This window comes from Ambystoma mexicanum, chromosome 11, assembly GCF_040938575.1.
Source record: "Ambystoma mexicanum isolate Mex_15411 chromosome 11, UKY_AmexF1_1, whole genome shotgun sequence".
In the NCBI taxonomy this organism is placed as follows: domain Eukaryota; kingdom Metazoa; phylum Chordata; class Amphibia; order Caudata; family Ambystomatidae; genus Ambystoma; species Ambystoma mexicanum.
The window spans coordinates 1,349,976,192-1,349,999,071 of NC_090934.1; the positions used below are offsets into that span (position 1 = coordinate 1,349,976,192).

The following is a 22,880-nucleotide window of genomic DNA, read 5'->3' on the forward strand; positions in this document are numbered from 1 at the left end:
TTAACTGGAATCATATCTTTGTGCTCAACCAGATACTATTATTAACAGAGGTGACCTTTGACTGTTCAAATATTTCGAATTTCTTAACAGCTCGAAGTTGCTTTCCAAGAAGTGCAACACTTTACTATTGTCTGTGCATTGGGGCAATGATTACTATGGGAGAGCGAGAGAGATTTACTCCCTTGAGACTAAACCGGACTGTGCTAGACCGAACTTTGACAAACTTGCGATTAAGGCTCTGGTTGTACAAGCATTCTCCAGGTGATCCTAACTTGGCTGGGTGATGAACTAAGTACTATCCATTCTCCAAAGATACTACTCACCTGTAAAACTGCACTTACTTACCTTTTAAACAGCAGATGTACATCGAGCAATATATTGTGTCGACGTTCCCTTATTGTGGTTATAAAGTCTTTAGTGCCCCTTTGACTTCCCTGCTCACCCCTGATATTTTAGCTGTCTCTGCTCCGCCCATTTATGACTAAGAAAGCGAGATGGATTGCACTCTTCCCTGTAAAAAGCCCACTAGAAATTCCAGGCAGATAATGAAGAAGGAGAAGATTCCTCTGAGGACCATCTCCACACCCCTGGTTACAATACGTGGATACTGATCACCACAGCCAGAGTGAATCGATGTTATACCTCCAACTATGGTCGGGTGCACCCAAATGTCACATGTTCATTCAGGGACTTTGTATGAATCTGTCAACACTGATAAGGGTATTTGCTTCTGCAATTAGCCATTTAGCCTTTTAGATATTAAAAACAGACAGAGCATTCAAGAGGAGGAGGAGTAGCACTTATCGCTAGGAAATATCTTGGGGCTAAGAAAAATAACGAACCACCAATCATTCTCTGCCGGTGAACTCCTGTCATTGAAACTTCCCCTCTCAGCCAAGTGAACCCTAACTATACACCTCATTCACAGACCACTGGGACCAGTTTCTTTCCTGGAAGAAGAGATCACCCAACTGCTTACCCACAATGTCAAACCAGGTTCCAAAATCATACTTATTGGAGACCTTAACTGAGGACTGAATGACCCTAAAGATAATAATCCGCTAGCACCATAACGGAACTAGGCTTCCTCAACCGTGTCACCGAACCTACACACAACAAAGGTCGTACCCTGGATTGGATATTAGATCTCAATTGTAATACTGAGATCATAAAAACATTCCTTGTGCATGGTCAGATCACCACATGATCACCTTCACCATCCAAGGCCAACCTAACCTACAATGTGAGCACATAAAAGCTCCTCCAGCCCTTACAAGGAATAAACAAAATATCACTGCAGAAAGGATGCTTCCATTGCTCAACCCCATCATCGGCCCTGCCAACCTAGACACTGGGCCTCATTAAACGTTGTGCGGTAAGGGATTAACGTTGCCGGTAAGGGAATACCGGTATCATTAAATCCCCATGCCAATTACGACCCAGATTACTGCTATTAGCGGCACCGCTAAGTACAGTGCCACTAATAGCGGCTAGTTTGCGGGCGCGTGACCCTTCATCCCGTAAATAGCGCCATGCCGCTAATAGCACACAATCACAAGCCATGCGGACATGCAAATAGCGGCATGGTAAAGCCCCAAAAAACCCTTACCGCATGGCGCTAATACCGGCATCGCGAACCACCCGTTAATTTAACTGAGCACTGTTCCCACCTGCCACCGCTGGACACAATCAGCACAGGTGGAGGCAATGGAGACTTGGCAGCACAAAAGGAGCACACCATACACCTTCACACACCAAGAAGGTTCCAATACTAGCAGCATTACATGGGCTGGAGGACATAATTGCAGTGCAGCAGCAACAACAACATGCAGCACAGAGGAGACACAGTAGGAGGAGGAGGAGGAGGAGGGCAAGACAGGCGCAGCAAGCACCACCAGGGCACCTAGTCATACCACAGAGGCAGCCACCAATCCCCAGGATCAGAGCCATTCCATTTAACCTAACCCCTGAGCAGATACACACCCTGTACCGTCTGGACCGGAATACCATCACCAGCATCGTGGACCTGATACATGACGACATTGTGAGCCTCATAGACATCAGGACTGCCATCCCCCCTCTACTGAAGGTGGTGACCGTGCTCCACTTCCTTGCCACAGGCACCTACCAGCATACAGTGGGGCAGATGCATGGCATCTCACAACCAGTATTCTCTCGCACGCTGAACCAGGTACTCGATGCCCTCCTGAAGCATGCACCTGAACACATATTCATGCCACAGACTGCCCAGGAGATCGCAAACACCAAAGTTGGCTTCTATTCACTGGCAGGCATCCCAAGTTGCATTGGGGCCATCGACTGTACCCATGTGGAATTGGTGGTCCCACATCACAATGAAGTAGTCTACCGAAACAGGAAGCAATTCCACTCCATCAATGTCCAAATGGTATGTGACGCAAACAAGATAATCACACATTGTTGTGCCCTATTTCCCGGATTAACCCATGATTCCATGGTCCTGCGTAACTCAACCATACCACGCTACATGGAGCGACAAGCCGGACGTTTGTGGCTACTTGGTGAGTAGCAGAGCAAGCACATGGCAGTGTGATTGGGGGGCGGGAGGAGAGATACATACTCCAACTGGGTGTGATGGGGGGGAGAGATACATACTCCAACTGGGTGTGATGTGGGGGGGGAAGAGATACATACTCCAACTGGGTGTGATGGGGGGAGAGATACATACTCCAACTCGGTGTGATGGGGGGGAGAGATACATACTCCAACTGGGTGTAGCCTGTCAGTAGGACAAATGGACATACAGATGTACGCCAATGTCCATCAGGGAAGGCCGCAATGTACTTGAGAAGAACCCACATGCAATTATAAGCTACACAACATAGAGAACAATCCAGGTCTACGAATATTATACATCCATCCACATCCACATTGCACATCATGCCACACCACATAATACACAAATCAGCAACATGGCGTCAAGATAGTAACACAGTATTAGCGCAGCACAACATCAATACAGAAATGTGCCCTTGAATGCATGCAAAGGGATGACCCCTAGCCATAGCATTGAACCACACACCTATAGCACCAGTGAAGTGATGATACACAACATGGCAACATCAATGTCGGAATGGCAGTACACTAGCAGTGTGGTACCAAATATGCCTGGGCTCAGGGACACCTAAAATATGGCCTCACCCAGGACATGTCAATTGCTGTCGGAGGCATGAATCGGGCATGTCCACTTGCAGGGTCAAACACACCTTTGCACATTGCAGTCACACAGATCGTCTGCATGCATGCTGGTAGTCGTGGATTTCAATCAGAATGCAAAGGCGATTTGTGTGACATGTACATGCCGCTCCAGAGGTGAACAGTAACAGGTCCCCATTTCCCCCCCCCATACAGGCGATGCCGGCCATCCCCTGAAAAGGTGGTTCCTTACCCCTGTACGGAACCCACAGAACCGGCACGAAGAGGATTACAATCGTGCACATACCTGTACCCGTGTCGTGATTGAGCAGACATTTGCCTTTTGAAGACACGGTTTAGGTGCATAAGCAGGTCGGGTGGCGCTCTCCTGTACGGCCATGAGAAGGTGGCCAAGATCACCATGGCATGTGTCATGCTGCACAATATGTGTATCAGACGGAATGTGCCACTGCCCCCTGACGTTCAAATGCAACCACCTGATGAGGATGATGATGGTGGTGATGAGGATGGAGGTGATGGGGATGCAGGTCATGCAAGAGGCGATGGCCAGGAGGGACGTGATGTGAGACATCATCTGATCAACCAAATTTTCTGAGTAACATGGTTTCACTCTGTACGATGGATATGGGTAGTAATGCACTGGTGCCTGTGTTGAAGCGCACAATGGACCCTGTCACCAATAAAGTACACATACACAATGAAGAAGTCCAAGCCTGTGTTTTGATTAATCACCAGTGTATTAAGGAATTTTAAGATGTATAAGTGCAAGTCCCCAACCATCCCACCACCCTTCCCCCCCTCCCCCCACAACAGTCCCAGAACACCCTTCCCACCTCCCACAACAGTCCCGAAACACCCTCCCCCCCACATCAGTCCCGAAACACCCTTCCCCCTCCCCCCAAACAGTCCCGCAACACCCCTCCCCCCACAACAGTCCCTTATGTGCCTGGCACAATGTTGTTGTCCAGCTGCACACGTGGAAGGTTGACCCTGCAGTCCTTATTCCCCATTGCCACCACCAGCATTAGGAGGCTGGGTTGACGTGCGCCTGGTGGTGCGCATGGAGCAGCGGAGGGTGCTTGTCTGCCTCGAACTGGCGGATGATGATGTGGCTGTCTGTCCCGGTGGTGGTGGGAACTGGCGGTCCATCGCGTCCGCTATCCGCGTGAGGACCTGCCAGAGTTGGCAAATCTCCCCACACAGCCTGTTGGTGCAGGCTTCAATCGCCTCCCTTGAGTGCCTGGCAGTCTCTGTTATCTCCCCCCTGAGATGGGCAGCCTCTTCCACATGCTGCCCAATCAGCACAGTTATGTCCTCTTGGCGCTGCCTGATGCTGGCCAGGTCAAGGGCACTGTGGCGTTCCTGTGGTGTGGCTGCTGTGCCTTCCTCGGCAACCAGGACATCTGGTGAAGCCACCTGTGGGCTACTGGACCCTCCCATGTTGTCCTCACCAGACTGGCCATGGACACTGGACCCAGGTGTTTGCTGTGGAGTTGCCTCAGGGGTTCCGAGGGGGGGGCGGGGGGGGGTTGGGGTGTGCATTTCCATGGGGAAATCTATCGGGTCCTCCACATCTGAGTGGCGCTGTGGCTGCCGCCTCACCTGTGGAACTTGTGGCAGCAGAGGATGGGCCCTCCGTGGCTGGAATCTGTGGTGGGGGGTTCACTTCTGAAGGTGGGGCAGTTGTTGCTGGTGTGGACAGCGGTATGGTAGCAGTGGCGCTCCGCCGATGTTTGGCACTATGCATGGGAACTCTTCTCCCTTTGCCCCTTGATGTAGTGGGGGTGTCCCCTGTCTCCTGTGGCCTTGGTTTTTTCGTGGCAGGGGGTGCCAGAGTTGCAGTGCCAGGTTCTTCACTGTCTGTATGTGAGCCTGTTGGGGACAAAGAGGGGGATGGCATTAGTGACGGTTCAATGTACTTCATGCAGAATACATTATTCATGCAGTTTGTGAGCATTGGGACTTCATTGGTAGGGATGCAGGTGATGTGTTTGTTGAGTGGGTCATCCATGCATGGTTCTGTGTGGCACTTGTCTCTGGTGATGCGTGCATGTGTGTGTGTTTGGGTTTGGCACTGACATGGCCAGGGTTGTATGCATGTATGGATGTTTGCGCATCCATGAGGTGAATCTGGGCTCACATTTGGGGGGGACCTCAACATTCACAGTGCATACTTTCATGTGTACACTCACCTCCATCTGATGTAGTTGCCACACCATGCTCCATTGCTCCCACATCCCTCAATCGATTCAACACCGATCATGTTGGCGCAGGTCTCCTCCCACTCCTTTAATTTTATAGGCGAATCGGCTCCACCTCATGTGGCCATGTTGCGGTTCGCAGGCAGGATGCTGCGGACTCGGAGGTCATCCCACCGCTTTCTGCACTTCCGGACAGAACGGATGGTGGTGCCCACTGCACTCACTTTCAGGGCAACCTCTGCCCAGATGGCCTTCTTGCGGATCAGGGTCTCCCGCTGCATGTCGTTCGCAAATAACACATAGGCATTCGCTGCAAGGGTCTCAGTAAGCATTGTTAGCTCCTCGTTGGTGAACTTCTCCTTGTGCTGGCAGTTGGTTGTTTAATAGCCTTAGGCATGGCGAGGGTATCCTTGTGGCTTTCTAATAGCAAAGTTCTTAAAACAGGTCCAGGAGGCAGAGGATGGTAATGGATTGTGTTTTTAAAGATGGCCGCCGTGCTCCTTCCCGTTCCTGTGCGATGATGCTATTTCCAGTTCCGCTATTTAACGGTGACCGCTAATTGCGATGGCCGCTATTAGCGGTGACCGCTGTTTGCATGTTGCGGGAGGTCGTAAGTGCTATCAGCGCTTTCATCGGTGCAGCTAAGGGTCTTTTGGGGGTCTTTAGCGGCATGGTGGTAGGGTCATTACCGGCATTGCGCTATGCTCGCGTCCGCGTACTCGTAATGGTACGCTATTAGCGCCCTCTTGCCAAGACGGACACGTTAATAGCGCCATGCCGGTAAATTACGATTTTTAGCACACAACGTGTAATGAGGCCCACTGTCTCCTACAGCTATGGCTGAATTATACAACCATACTCTCTTCCAAATCATAGACCAAGTGGTTCCTCTAAAAATGCGGAAATCTAAACGGGCAGCCGACCTAAATAACTGGTTCACCACTAATCTAAAAAAGCTTTGTAAGATTAAGAGAACATCTGAAACTACTTGGATGAAACATCCTTCCTCACTAAAAGATACATTTGTAACAGCCTCCAAAAATTACAAAAAACGCCATACTCCACACCAAAAGTGACATCTACAATGCAAGGATCAGCAATGCCAAATTAGGAACATAGGAACTTTTCAGAATTCTCAGAGAATTAGAAACTCCAGTGACCGACCCCCCCACCTCAAGATCACTGTACATCACTGGACAAAACACTCCAAATGGTGGACTAATATTCAAATTGCCTTACTAGACAAAATCACGGTCCTCCAAACCAAAATTGACGCTAAAAAAGGCAGCCTCTCCCCAGGCTCTCCACCCACCGAGTACATAAACTCCACAATGGACGAGCCCCCGCCTTTCCAATTCTCACCCATTTCAGTGAACAAAGTCACTAAAATCATTGAAGGCCTTAAACCTTCCAGATGTCAGGAAGACACTTGCCCTGCCACACTCATCAAAGACATTAGAGCAGAGCTCGCCCCATTCATCACCACATTTAGAAATACCTCATTCAAAACCTGCATAGTACCCTCCAATCTCAAGGATACCTGGGTTTGTCCACTCCTTAAGAAAGCTACTTTAGAACCAAACTTACCCAGCAACCTCATAACCACAGTACCCTTCCTTCTTAAAATTTTGGATAGAGCAGCTTACCTGCAAATCCCAAACTATCTTGAATCCAATAATCTACTAGGCCTATACCAGTCGGGCTTGTCAGGGTTCCATTAGAGGTCTCTTCGTCTGATCATAGATCGGTCTTGCACAGGAACAAACATTCCAGAATCCCCAGTAGAGCGAACAGTTTTCATTCCAAAGTGGGATTCTCTTTAGCACCTCAGAACCATGGTTCGTCTTTGTCTACACTCCCTTTCAGAGAACGCTATGAGTTGCCTTGGAGACGCTGGCGCCCTTTGCATTCACGTAGGTGCTCAGGCCTACGGCGCTGTGTTATGCGTGCGGTCAGCTGACCGGTATTTAAGTCCCCCCCGTGCACGGCGGTGCTTCTGAATTTGTAAACTTTCAAAGCTACGCATCTTGTTACCTTGTTTTCTGGCTCCTTGAATCCCTGGTCTGCCTTGTAACTTTCCTGCCTTGTTCTTGTCATTGCCTTAATCTTACCTGCTCGTTGCCAGACCTGGAACGGCCACAGACTGCATTTGCCTCATCCCTCAAGTCTTACCTGCTCATTTCTAGACCCGGAACGGCCACAGACTGCATTCGCCTCATCCCTGCACATCTTACCTGCTCATTGCTAAACCCGGAACGGCCACGGACTGCATTCGCCTCATCCCTCACGTCTTACCTGATTATTGCCAAACTCGGAACGTCCACGGACTGCCTTCGTCTCATTCCACATGTCTTACCTGTTTTGCCAAGACCGAAGTCTCTTGGATTACTCCAACTACAACCACTGCTACGTCTTCACTCTCTTACTGCTCAAAGACTCTAAGAAACAGAAAGGACTTTCACGCATCGGCACAAGGATCAAAGGACATTAGCGCAACAGTGCAAGGATCAATAGACTCCTTAGGCGTCCTCGTGTCGGCGGGAATAGGAAACGGGACATTGTGTTTCCAGGACTACCACTTCATTTCTCAAATTTCATCTGCTGCATCTACCCAGGCCACTCATTTGGTAAGCACCAACAGTTTGGTTCTTCCTTTCTCTTACTCTTCTGTACTCCTGGTAATAGTTATCTTTCTTGTTTTAGGATACTCACCAATCTAGCTTGGAATTCTTCAGTCCCATTCTGATTTTCTTGCTTGTGAGTATCAGTTCATCACCTTGTTTTGAGATTACATTGCCTTTAGCCATATATTAATACTTGGTAATTGTTGTTGCAGCCAGCTGTCTGAGTACCAGGGTGTACCATTATTTTCGGACAATACTCACCTCAATCTGTCCTTTTGTACTCTTGAGGGGTATATTGTCAGAAATACTCAATTGCATCACGACGTGTCAAGCCACCACTACTGGATTTAGCCCTTGGGCCCTAACAAGGCTTCAGACCAGGTCATGGCACAGAAACTGCATTCATCGACCTCAAAAACCAAATTGATGAGCTAAAGGATAAAGGCAATTTAGCCTTCCTCCTCCTGCTAGATTTATCGGCTGCCTTTGACTAGGTCAATCACGATATCATATGAAAACATCTGATATCAGCAGCACATTCCTCCGCCAAAGCCACTACTTGGATCAAATCCTTTCTCTCTAATAGAACAATGAGAGTATTCTCCCAATCAGCCATGGCCGACCCAGCTCCTGTCCTATGTAGAGTACCACAAGGATCCTGCGTAACTCTGACTTAGTATAATATTTTTACAAAGCCACTATTTGTCCTCCTTGACAGTTTGGGTGTCACTCTTCTGTAAATTTGATGTACCACTGTAAATCTGAGGTATCTCTGTAAATTCTGTAACATTGTAACTTCTAGATTCCTGTAACATTGTAAGCCTTGCATATTCTTCTCTGCTGCGCCCGGTTACCTTTGGGTCTGGCGCGCATTATAAATCAATAAACAAACAAAAAACAAACAACAAACCTACACTAACTATGCAGATAACACCCAAATACTCACCCACCCTCACAGGGTGTTATGAATCTGATTCCAAGCTCCTTAACTACATTTATCAGGTCATCCAGGCTTGGGTGGCCACACATGAGCTTTGTCTCAATGATGAAAAATAGGAGCTACTACTGATTGGATCACAACATCGCCTAAATAAACTGCCTATTCAATTCATCACCTTTCTCATTGACAATACTCCTATTTGATTTTTATAAAAAGAGGTAAAAACCCTAGGTATCTACCTGGATGCCACACTCTCTCTTACTTAACAAGTTAACTCCATAGCTTCTTCAGTCTTGTACACAGCCAAGCTTATCACAGCCTGCAGGCCCTTTCTCTCCCCAACCAGCTGCATAACACTGGCCAGGAGCCTTGATACTATCCAGACTGGATTATTGTAATAACTTATACATCGGTACAAGCTGCTCTAACCTTAACAAGTTACAAATACTTCAGAATAACACGCTAAGAGCTGCGATGAACAGCCCCAAAGCTAACCACATTACTAGCACTAGACAACTGGTTCATTGGCTCTCAATCAAAAATAGAATAGCATTTAAAACACTATCATTAAGACACAAATGTCTGGCCAACAAAGCCCCAAAATACTTTAACTGTAAATGTGCACATACCATATCAACTAGACCCACCAGAACTGCACAAGTAAACCAAATTCAGGTACCTAGATACAAACTACAAACTAGAGGTAATAGCTTCCCTGCATTAGCTTCCAAACAGTGGAACTCTCTACCAAACAACATTAGAATTTTTTTTTTTATTGAAGCATCAGTCTAATATGTCTCAGTGCTAACACTGTGACATCAGACTTATTACAAATTTTGTTGATTCCTTTAATAAAACAACCAATACGATGCAAGCGCTAGCGCTCGAACATCTTGGCTAAAAGAGACAAGAGTTGTTAACGGTCATACGTTTGCCTCCAATTCTAGTGAATCTATAAAGTCCACTACAGCGCAGCTTAGTTTTACAGAACTGCCAGCCATGGCATATGTCCACCAGTCTCTGGACCCAGGACTCGCAGGACTGTAGTTTCCCAAGTGCAGGATCCATTTTGGCGTGGTCTGCGTGCATTTGGTTAGAAGATGTTCCAATGATTCAATTTCGTTCAGGCAGAAGCGACACTTGTTGTCAATTACTTTTTTTTTTTAATGACGAAGCCACAACGTCGCCATGGTGTTTATGGCGTTTAGACGAATTTGCAGGAACTTTTCACGGTGATATTGAGACGGACAGTTTGTTAGGTAGTGACATGGGACACCCAACTTATGTTCTCCTATTCCAGAGTCTAAAGTGGATGGCATTAGAAATGAGACCTCCTACTGGACCTTCAGGAATAAACTAAAATCCTGGCTCTTCACTCATGAATAGTTCATCATCCTACTAACAGATTAGATTTCCCCCGATAGCCTACATTTCTGCCACCCTTTGAATATGTAAATATCTTTACACTGTCAATTATCACTTTATGTACCCATATCCATTTCAAGTTGTCTGTAACCACCTGTTCTGCTATGATAATCAACAAAATATTACGCCCGTCTCCCCTAGCTTAACTGTAACCAATGCTAAATATGATGTACATCATCATATAAATGTATATGTAAACTGTATCTGTAACCTCTTTACCACTGTAAATTAATACGTTATGTACCTGTGTCCATTTAATGTTCCTATAACTACCTGCTCTGCAATGATAACTTGTAAAATGTGCACCCAGATACCCTTGGGTTAGGAGCGCTATATAAATAAATAAATACAAATAGTGCAACAGATTCTAAACATAAGCTTAAAACAGCCCTTCTATTCTGGAATATAAAACATATAAAAACATCTGTCTCCTCAGAGTGGTTCGGATTTTCTTCCAAAAAGGAATGCTTTTCTAATGTAAATTTTCAAACAAGAGGGCACATTGTATCCTGGAACTCAATGTCATGAGATAGCCTGATATCCTATTTCTCCAGTTTAACAGGAAATAAAGCTTGAAGCAAGAAGAAGCTAGCTTGAAATGGTCCGGACATATGTATTTGTCTCGAGAAATGAAAAACATGTCCAGGGAGATTGCATCCATCCATACACTTCTGAATTGAATGGTCCTAGTCATCAACTTAAACAACTTATTCAAGCATCTGTGGTTGTAAGAAATCCCAAAGGCAGGAAAACCCCTGCCTTCCACCCGCACATGTGAACTTTTTTAACCCTGATATGTGCAACCAACAAAGTAGAGAAAGCGTTTGTTTGATTTAAGCAAGAACTGGAATACAAACTATAAACAATACTGTGGCTACCAAACCCTTTGGTTCCAAATGAAATATGATACCTTTTATTGGACTAACTGAAAATATTACGTGGAGATGGTAGTTTCATTAGCTTTCGAGGTCCCAGAGACTTCATCAGACAGTTGTCATACGATAAATGAGCAACAACGAAAATCAGGGAGAACTGGACATGGATTTGTTCCAAATGGAAAGGCATTATTATACAAACGCCCACTAATGCTGCTGCAAAAACACACTTCACACATTAAAAATGTCAATGTTTTACCCCATCTCCAGCTTTATGAAATTCCAAGTTGGGCAGCGACGGCATTTGGACCAATGCTTTCTTCCTCAGTCCACTGTAGCAATATGTGAAAAATGATTAAGGAACTAACCTTTTCTGATCAAAATATACAATCACAATTGTTTTTCAACATCATCATATGTCAAGTTGAATTAACCTTAGAAACACACAATATATTCTGTGGTGAACCAGAAGAAGGAGTCGGACAGCTTAGTGACATTTTCAAAAAATGTTTTATTTAAATTAAAAGAAAACTCCTAACTTGCCACAACCGCCTGAGGGAAGTTCCTTACCTAACAAAAGTTAAACTAAGGGTGCACGTCAAGTCCAACCAAAAAGTCCTCTGTCCGAGTACCTAAACTGGCCCTACTACTTAAGAAAAATATCTGACTAAAAAGAAAAAAGTGGAGGATTGTTTAATAGCCTCGGTATGGACTTCTGCCTGGCCCACTTGTATTGGACTTGTTTGAAGTCTCACAATTCTTGTAGATTAGATGGTCTTCAGAGTTTGATTATTAAATCCTTTTGTAAAAATCACAAATGTCGGTCTGGGTTTCCCGTTCCCTATGATAAGGAAACAGTTTCTGATTTTGAAATGTTCCAATCCCTCCAGGAAGACATGACAATACACTTCCCCAAAGTCTAATAGCTTTGTGCTAAAGAGTCTTTGTTTAAACAATATACAAAACACAAATTAACTTAGGGTTCTTGCCCAGTCGAATAACACCGCTACCTGTGATTTATGCCCTATACGGTCTGTGTCTGCGTCCCTTTACTCTCAACACAGGACTTTTGTCTGTGCTTTCCTTGACACTCTTGACGGTTATTTCCACATTGCTATACGGTTTCTGTATCTTTTCCCACTCTCATTTAGTGAGGGCAGTGTGCCTGTCTCATTGTTTTACCTTGGTGTACTTTGTTGGCTATCTCAGCCTTACTTTGTTTGTATCCCTTTTCGCTATGGCTCAGACGGGCCAGGTGCCAGTTATGTTTCCTTGACTGTTCGTAGTATTGGCGGCTATTCCAGCCTTTCAGTATAATGTTTGTTCTCTGATTGAATGGGGCCTTGGGGCCCGTTAAATTTGTTCTGGCTTTTGTACCTGCAGTAGTTTCTGTATTCCTGGAAAGCCGCAGGCCGCTCATGCGATCTCCTTATCAGGTCTATATCGTATCTCTCCCCGTCGGTGCCTCTTGTGGCAGGAAAAACAGTTGTGGACAGGAGCTCAGCCTTCTCTTTCCTTTCTGATCTCGATGTTGGTTGCTGGGCGCCAAGTCCACCACTGCTCTTCAGTAGTCACGCCACCCGGGAAGACTGTTGTCTTTCCGTCCTCTGTCTTGCCTTGACCAGAGCCTCTTGCTCGGGTAAGGCACCCGCTGTCTAGCCACCAGCTAGCAGGTTGTTCATTTTGCTTGTCACATCTGCTCTAAGTAGTTCTTCCCATCCAGGATGTAGGTGCTCTAGGGGCTCACCTCTGCCTAGCGCTTGCTCTCCTCCCAGTGTGGGAGTTCCTTTCCCATTAACAAAACGCTTCCTATACACATCAGAATGAATTAAGTGATATCCATCTTCCATGATTATGGCCCTCTGGTGAGGTTCATCATTACCTGAAGCCAACAGGGTCACTGAAGGATCCTTGTGATCTACAATTGCAACAGTTTTTCCGACATCCGTATATGCAGAAAAGGTAGTTCGGACAGGGGGTTCCATGATGGAATGCGAGTCCTTATCCTCAAGAGGAAAGCCACTCTCAGTGAGGTTCCGCTTGTCTAGAGCCTTGGAGAAAGTCTTGCGCAGTGGGCTCACCTCCCTAGCCTCAAAGTGAGTGGCTCCCCTTTGGGGAGAAGGGACAAATTGTCCATATTCGTCACAGTTCTTATCAGTCAGCGAAAACATTTTTCAATACATCTGTTCTAGTTTTAGAATTTTAGAGCAGGTCATATAGCCGAGTTTGTGGCACAAAGACCCAATACACAAGGGAAATCCTTAATCACCTTTGATGACAACAAATCTCAACCTACCATTAGTAAAACATCCCCCTCTGACTTGCAATCTGATCAGTCTTGGGGAACAAGGGTTTCCGGCACCACATTTCTCCGTTTCTGCTTAGTGAATAGCTTAAGCATTCCCCGCACAATGTTTCTCCATCCCTAGATCACCCCTATAGGTGTTGCCGGGTTTCTCTTAACAGGTGGTAGGGCATACCTTTGGGTCAGGCTCAGGTAATTCAAAGGGGCCAGTTCATTGCCAATCGCTGCAAGTGGCTTTAGTAGGGCCTTGTGGCCTACCTCCTTTAGGGTCCTAAATTTGGCCCTTCTCAGTATCTCTCTGATCCTAATCTGTCCCTCCACAACAGTACACCACATGCTAGTTTCTCCTACCACCATGGGTCCAACCCATTCAAATTAAGGCTTTTACTTTACCCTCCACCTTGTGCCTGACTGGGCTCTTTGTACCTTCATGTGCTAGCTAACTATCAGCATCTGCTGCTCTCCATCAACCTCCCTCCTGGTCTTCACCAATCACCTCTTTTTCTTCTCTCACCACGTCCTACTGATATCTGCCAACTATCTCCTTCCCTCCTACCAACTAATCTGATGTTAAGCAACCACTTCCTTCTCTTCTTCTTTCGCCTCCAAATGTTGTTCATGCACCAACTCCATTTGCCCCTCTAGCTTCCAATCTCCTCATGGTCTCCTGTCCCCATCACCTTCGAACTCCACAAACTTGCACCATTGACCTGCCCAACTATCTCGATACCTCCACACAGACAGACAGTGACTTTGTGTTTTCATAGAGTGATTGCTACACCCCGCGCCAATGGGTTGGATCTTACTGAGTCCAATTTGCACCCATCGGGCTCGACAGAGCCAGCAAAAAGCATATACACTATTTTGAGATTATGTTTTATCTTCATGTGTATCCCTAGTGATCAAGGGTCACTCCATAAGATTGTGTTCCAAACTACAGCTGTGGTTATTGGAGGTAGGCAGTTTAAACCCATTTCTAACTGTTCTGCAGTTTATCGGCCTGACCGTAAGTGATTGATGCTACAGGAAAGCAATAGTGGTCTTTCTGTGTGCAGTGGGTTTGCAAAACAAGTTCTGCAAAGTTCAAGAGCACCTCATTTCACCTTGAACAGATGGTTCTTCTGATGAAAAAGGCTTTTTCCAACATCACCTCCTAAAAGACAGTAGACTACATGAAAGTTTGGTAAATCTAAATTTGACCCGATGGCTGGGCTACATTGATTTATTTGTATTCATTGAAGATAAAGGTGAGTGCTTCTTCTAGGAACGCTCCACATAAGAGCTATTATCACTCACTGAATCAATCCCTCAGCAATACCTGGCATCTCTTGCCCACTGCATTGCCATTTTCTGCTCAAATTTCCAGTGCTATGCTGATGACACTCAACTCATTTTACGGCTACCCTCGGCCACCTCCTCTCCCTCTCTCATCTCCGACAGCTTAACTGCCATTCAAGACTGGTGTGCCGCCAATGATCTTTGTCTGAATGCCAGCAAGACGGAGATCCTCCTCATTGGCCCACCATCTCCATCCTTTTCTTCCTTCAGAGCCCGGTGAGAAAGGGAACCGCAGATCGTGAATGCTCAGACTGGAATCAAGTGATTGAAATGTTGTTGTTTGCATTTGCCCTGCAAATGCAAACTCCCACGATCGAGCAAAGAGGAAAGCCAATCTCCAACTAACTGGGCAGGCGGGATTCTGTCATAGGATGCAGCTATAATTTCCTGCCAGATTCTGACATTGCAGATCCACGCAGGTGCCGGTCTTCAACCTTATACAGCTACCAGCACCTGGAGATAAAGAGGGGCAGGTGAAGGAGGTGGGTGTTTGGGTGAGAGTCAATCAAGAGTAGAGAATCCAGAAACAAATGGGCCAACCAAACAAAGCTCTTATTACCACAAATACCTCCACTATAAAAGCTAGCCAGTATTTGTGGGGGCTAGGAGAGGGGTACAGTGTGGAGAAAGTGCGAGAAGAGCAGGTGGTGGCGGAAGGGTAGAGGCAGAGCAGCAAGAGGTGGGAAAGAACTGCTCTGTGGACCAGAGGGCCACCTGAGGGCAGAGGAAGCGGACGGGTGTCAACTCTAGGGAGCCAAGTGACCCAGGACACAGGTGGCGAAGCCAGGTGAAGGCTGGAGGTCTGTTGAGGACCTGGGGCAAGAAGCTGGCAGACAGAAGGTTGCTGAAGTGAACCAGGCTGCTACATTCCCTTGAGATTACAGAATCACGGGCAGCATATCCCCTAAAATTGGCAGAAAGAGGGTATATCCCTGATCACAAAGACCAAAACGACAGGGTCATTTTTGGACTATGGTCAAAAAGGTATGCCATCAGAGTTACCCGAGAACAAAGAGCAATTTCACTATTCCACTAGGTGATGTAGTCCATACCCAGACATCAAACTACAACTGTCTCGGAGGACCAAGCTACAGGAAGTGGACAAGGACTCGGGGTGACTTATTTAAATACTATCCGGAGGTTGCTTCCTCAGGAGCCTTGCTTTCCAAAACACGGGTGGGACTTGATATATTTTTTGACCTATCCGTATGCTGTTTAGGGTCTTAGAATAACTCCTTTTGTTCTACGTACGCTGATAGCTCACCTTAAGCTCCCTCTTTAAAAAAAAAAAGAAAAGAAAAAAAATACAATGAACCTCATGTCAATCATTTGTGTGCTCTGTGGACGCCTTTGTGAAAGCAAGTAACTGGGGAATTTTTCTGAGGCATGTTGACTGATTTTGGCACTCATCTCAACACCATGGCCACTAACAAGGATGCCTCCATTCAAATGGATACCGGTATGGATCGTCCATATATTACATGTTTGTGATTTTGTGCACATACAGTTCTACTCGGGCCTGCATGCTGTGTTCTATGTGAAAAGTCATGTGTTCTCTATAAGTAACTGGAGGGCCTAGTAATAATTACAAGCGTCTGGAACTGAATGCCTAGTTGTATTAGAATTTGATAGCAATCTTCCATGCTCCCAACACAACAACCACCTGAGTAGTCCATCTATTCTATCAAATCCCACCATCAGATACAGCGCAAAGGAGCTTGAGCACACAGAAAGCGAGGGAACATTTACATGTCCTAAGGAACTATGCTTCCTACCAAAGATGATGGTAGCATGGACCACTGTCCTGATTTCCCTTGAATCTCTTAAGGACCAGTTTCCTACTAATGGTAATGGCCATGTATCCTGGTTTCCTGCCCTCAGGTGGCATCTCCTTAGGGCTGCATCTACCCCCTCCATCCAGAAAAAGATAGACTGATGCAAGTTAATACCTCCTGCACCTCCTGCACCTCCTGCACTAAAGAGTCAGCATTCTGGCAGGTTTTCCATTATTCCTGAAGCACAAATTGGGGGTGTCACCCAGGTAGATTAGGCGTTGATCAGCATATAGGGCAATCAGTCCTCCCCTCGGCCACCCAAAATCTGTCCGTCCACCTAATCCAATGTGCCAATGGCCCCATAAGAAGCGCAGAAAGGAACAGTGGTAAGGGACATCCCTGACTAGCGACAACTCCCTTGCGTTAAGTCAGAATGTCATGCTTGGGGTTTCTTTTGCCAGTTACGAATCATCTAAACGTTTTCTTTCTTTACTATCTTTTTGCTGACCGAAAGACCCTGCAGTTGTAAATCCAGCCATTTTCTGCCTCGGTACGTTTTCTCAACCGGAAATGGTGCAGCGAGGGTTGGTTCGCAGCTACAGGATTTGTTGTCAGCTACAGTATCCTACAGACTTTTTACCACATTGGTATACAAATACCCATACGTCGTGGCTATTGGCTTGCCAATGCATTTTACAAAATCGATTTTCTGATCATTTTGTTTTGTTTTCTTTATGTGTTTGGACCACAAGGAATGGCCAAAATGGCTATTCTGGGAGCAATATCTGTGTTGTCGTACAACAGATTAATTACTCAGTATGTTCAAGTGGTCTTGGTACCTTGCCTTCTTAGTTCTCTGCTCATTGTTGCTTGTGGATCACAGCAGTTCTGCCTTTCAAGCCAAAGCAGTTCTGCCTTTCAAGCCAACCGTACACCTCTTGAGGGGTCTGGAAGAACAAGAATCATCTGGATGCTTCTCTCTGGCCTCCATCCTTGGGCTCTCCCTCCTGTTCCTTCTTTCGAAGCCAGAAACCTTGGAGTCATCTTCGACTCCTCTCTCTCCTTCCTCCCTCACACTCAGGACATTACCAAGAAACCCCACTTTCAACTCTTCCTTCTCAAAGGAATTTTCCCTTTTCCCAGGAAGCTCAATGTCTCCCGAGACCTGGCTCTCTCTAGGCTTGACTATTGCAACAGCCTCTCCTCAATTTTCCTTCTTCCACTCTGCAACCCCTCCAGCTAATCCAGAATAAAGCAGCAAGACTTATCCTTGACCTTAAGCCCAGGGAGCGCATCTCTCCTGCCCTAAAAAATCTCCACTGGCTCCCGGTTGCTGCACGGATCAAATTCAAATCTGTCTGCATCATCCATAGGGCTGTCTGGGGCCGGAAACCTCACTATCTTCATCTCTCTCTTACAAAATACTCTCCTAATAGACCTCTATGTTCCTCTGGCACCAACTGCCTGTGTGTAAAGCGCTTCACTAAACGGAGAGCAGGAGTTTGCTCGCTTTCCTCAGCTGGATCCCTCATATGGAACAGCTTCCCCCTCCCTATGCGTCTTGAGCAGGACCTTCTTAAGTTCCGAAAGCACCTTAACTCTCCTCTTTTCCTCCTCCTTCCCTTCTGCCCACCTCTGCTAAATCTCTCATTTGCTGTGATTGGTGTCTTGGACCCTTATGCATCCTCTCTCACCTAATCTCCTCTGTCAACCTTCACGACTTGCTGTGGCACATCCTCCGCACTGGGGACTCGCACTTCCACCCAATATGGCTCCAGGCCACATAGCACTTACCAAATCCGGGACTCGCCTCGAGCACGGACACCCCAGCACTTACCATACTGTCCCCTTCCCTACTGCACTTGCATGTTCTGAATTCTCACAAGGCATAGTAGGTTCGGCGTTCCTCCCCCTATGCATTTGTTTTTTTTGTTGTAAATTTTATTTTGAACTGGTATCCCATGTTAACCTCCCTATCGCCCTGTGGGTGCTTTAAAACACAATGGGGGTCATTATGACCCTGGCGGTAGGGGGTTAATGGGGCCGGTAGAGCTGCCAGCCCCGTTAACCCTCTACCGCCTCATTACGAGGTCACCTCGTGGGACCCGCTAAGGACACCTGGTAAAACCGTCATTAACGGGCCCGTTGTTTGCATCCCCCCCTATGGGGGCTCGAATGAGAATGGGGTTGTACGGGGTCTGGGTTCCCTGAATGGGGAAATAGCGGGCCCTCCAATGTCGAAATGGCCCGGTATTTCCCTATTCAGGGAACCCGGACCCGGTAACCGGTATGGGGGTAGCCATGCCGCAAATAGCGGCATGGCTACCTCCATGGTCGTAATGAGACCCCATGTATTTGCTGTATAAGCCCCTAACAAGAAAACAAACTGAACTAAACTAAAATAAAATAACTTCCTCCCCCTCACTCTCCTCAGCACTACACTTCTCCAGTTGGCAAAGTCCCTTTAAGTGAAGCATCACTGCCCCCTGCACCCGTCTTTACAGGGGTGAGATTTGGGGGATGGAGTCTGCAGCAAGTTTACTAGTAATAAAAAGCAAATACGGCTGCATTCTGCTTGCCCTTACTCAGACTGCAGCTATATTTGCTATTCACTCAGACCTTAGCTTGGGTTACGTAAAAGTTATGCTGATTATTTCCCCCTACACTTCATGAACTGCACATTTGGGCAAATCTTAATGCCTTTTTAATACAGAAAATTACTCTGGATGTTTTAAACCTTGCAGAAGCTAATGAAATATTGTGGTGTGATCAAGTTGAAAAGAGCAGTGGCGGTTTTGGAAGAAGGAGTAGGACACTCGTAAGACATGATTCAATTCCTTTTAAGGAAAATTATTATAAGTAGAATTCCTAACTTTCTCTATCACTAAAGGGAGTACCCTACCTATCTAAAGACACAAAAAGGTGCTTGTCCGCTGTCAAAAGCCAAAATAAAATATGTGCCTCATCCAAATTATCCTATCTGGCCTTACCACTCCGGGCACCACATCCTCCTGGCCTAATCCGTGGCAATTAGATTAATGGATTTCACAAACCTTCTCGACCTCCTGATCACGTGATGAATGACAGGGACTAGAGGAAATGCGTACAGGAGTGGAAACTCCCAGTCCACTACGTACGCATCCACTAGAACTCCTCTTGGAGGAAAACAGTTAGCACTTCAGGTTGTTACTGGTCGCAAACAGATCCACTTGAAGGGTTCTCCAAAGGGTGAAAGATCTCTTGAATGACTAACTGAGCTTGTTCCCACTCATGGGAGACTGTGCTCTGCCTGCTCAGAGCGTGCACCACCGTTTTCTCCTCTCCTGCTAGGTGAACTCCTAATAGATTCCATCTTGAATTGCCCAGAACCAGAGCTGCATTGCCTCTCTGCACAGTAGTAGTGAGCCTACGCCTCCTCTCTTGTTGAGGAAGTACATGGCCACTGTGTTGTCTGTTATTATCAGGTAATTCTTTCCCAATACAGAGGGCAGAAAGGTCTTCAGCGCTAGTCTGTTTGCCCTTAGCTCCAAAAGGTTGATGTGTAGTTTGACTCCGATGGAGACTAACGAGCACCGATTGTCAGATTGTTGGCGTGGGCTCGCCATCCAGTGAGGTCTGTTACTACTGTTATGTCCGGTCATGGTTGCCAAAAAGGTTCTCCCTTCAGAATGTTGTCCTGGCAGGCCCATCACAGACGGCCCTGTGCGACTCTGAGATCTGACATCCTGCTTGAGTATTGGGACCACTGTGTCCTGAGAGCCACTGAAGGAATCCCATTCTCAGACGAGCCTCTGGCACCAGAAAAATGAAGGATGCCAAAAGGCCGAGCAACCTCAAAAAGTCAAAGGCCAAAAGACACTGGGCACTCTGAAACTTGGTGACCATCTGCAGAATGTCTTGAGTCCTCACCTCAGGTGGTGAGGCTTTTCCCAAGGATGCATCCAGGACTGCTCCAATGAACTTTGAGATGGTATCATGTGGGACTTCTTGTAATTGAGGGAGAAGCTCAGTCTGTGGAGGTAGTGGCAGGTGATACTGGGATGTTCCTGGGCCTGTTCTGGTGAATGTGCCCTGATCAGCCAATCGTCCAGGCAGGGGAAGACGTGAATCCCCCCCCCTCTCCTGAGACTTGCTGCTATCACTGCCATTGACTTGATGAAAACCCTCAGGCGGTGGTCAGCCCGAGGGGCAGAACTCAAAACTGATAATGAGAACTGCCAATGGCGAACCTCAGGCACTTCCTGTGCTTGTGATGGATTGGCACATGAAAGTAAGGATACTGAAGGTCCAACGATACCATCCAATCCTGGAGCTGGAGGGCCAGAAGGATCTGAGAAAGCGTGACCATCTGGAACTTATCCTTCCTGAGGAACTTGTTCAAGTATCTCAAGTCCAGGTGAGGTCTCAGTCCTCTGTCCTTCTTGGGGATTAGGAAATAGGGAGGATACCCTCCTCTATTCCTCTCCATCACAGGTACTGGTTCTATAGCACCTTTCTCTAGCAGGGTCAAAATGTTCTGCAACAGGAATGGATCTGGAACATTTAGGGAACGGCTTCCCGGTGGATGATCCCGAGGTCTCTGTATAAAGGGGAGGCAGTAACCCTGGGCTACTGGTTCCAGTGCCCATGCAGCCGATGTAAAATCTCACCATTCTTTCAGATGCTGTGACAGTCGGCCTCCCACCAGGGTGTTGTAAGTCAAGACCTCAGAGTGTTTTGAGGTGGCTGAAGCAGCGGCTGATGGTAAAGACGCTGTTGCTTGGGCGGGCTTTGCACCTCTCCCTCGTCCACCACGAAGGAATCTTCTCTGTCCTCTTTGACCAGCCTGTCCTCTTGCTCTTCCAACTGTGGAGTAGTAGCAAAAAGACCTACCCCTCCAAGGTGATCCGCTAGGGTGAAAAGGATGTGGCCGCCTGACTGCGGCACTTAACGACTTGGCTGCCGCCTTTGAGGTCTGCAGCTTTTCAAGGATTTAGTCAGCCTCATTTCAAAATAAATGGGAGCCATCAAAGGGCATGTTCAGGAGTCTGGACTGTAGATCAGGTGCAACCCTTGACTTCCTCAACCGCGCAAATCCGTGTATGATAGTGCTTGCCACCATGGCCCTGCAGTGTCTAGATCTGATTGCAGAGTGAAAGGAGGGCATGGTATCAAGAATAGAGAGACACAAGTGATCACAGTTCAAGGGTGTTTATTAAACTGTAAATGTGGGGTGGAACACCCCCCAACCTAAATCTAAAATGGGAGCAAGCTTTGACAATCAGATGATAAGAAAGGCAGTCCTTGTGGCTTCTTGTCAAAGTAAAAGACCTGTACTAAAATAAACGATTTCCAAATCCTTACAATTAATTACAGAAAGAGTGTGGGATAGTTTTCTCAATAAAGGAAGAAGTGTTCACAAATAATAAGTCAGTATGTGATTTCCAGGGGCCTTCCTTCCCCAGGTTTTGAGCATGGGACAAGGTGGATCTCCTGAGCACTGCACACACTCAAGCTTTCCCAGTACAGCCAACAGTTCCGTACCAGCTATCAGGTTATTCGATGGTTAAGTCTCTCAACAAAAAGTCTCTTGCATTCGAGGGCCTGATGTATTCAACAAAACAAACTAAAAGTTCCTTTCCAAATGGACTTTGGGTGATGACTTTTGACCCCTGGATCTCCCTCGATTGGGCTCAGATCGAAATGCCAAGGCAGAACATCCACTCCCCTGGTCTTACAAACCCTTGCACTCAAGAATCTTAACACCTTTTTAAACAGCTCCTCAGGCTTTGCCCCTTTTAGTCGGCCCCCCTCTGCCGCATTCACTCTTGCCAACTTTTACTTAACAGTTCACTGCAGACATCCCTCGGTCGGGTTCACTCTTGTCTACTCACTATTCTTTAGAACTTTAGACTTTGCCCCTTTCTATTGGCATCCATCTTCCGGGTTCACTCTTGCCAATCTCACAGTTCCTTCTACTCTTACGATGTGGGTGGGATTCACTTCCCTCATTCACAATCATCTGCCGGTCAAAGACTTGCGAATATAGAGAGGATTTTACTAGTCCCCCGTTTGACCATTTAGACCCTCTTCTTTTCTTTTCCCAAGGCCTTCTAGTAATAGTAGTTTCAACAATCGGGTGATTGCCCAGACTTTCTCGAGTGAGCACCCACGTGGTGCCTGGCTTATCTGCAGCTGGCTTTCGCCTTTCACAATAACAGTT

The 22,880-nt window shown here is 46.7% G+C and overlaps 1 protein-coding gene across 1 annotated transcript in view; it reads right to left on the reverse strand.

Moving 5' to 3' along the window:
• The window catches only part of RFX7 (regulatory factor X7), a 445,260-nt gene that overhangs the window by 74,590 nt on the left and 347,790 nt on the right, over positions 1–22,880 (reverse strand). Inside the window, exon 6 of the mRNA XM_069624888.1 lies at positions 11,520–11,600. Coding sequence (XP_069480989.1) covers positions 11,520–11,600 — 81 coding nt within the window. The remainder of the gene's footprint in view (positions 1–11,519; positions 11,601–22,880) is intronic.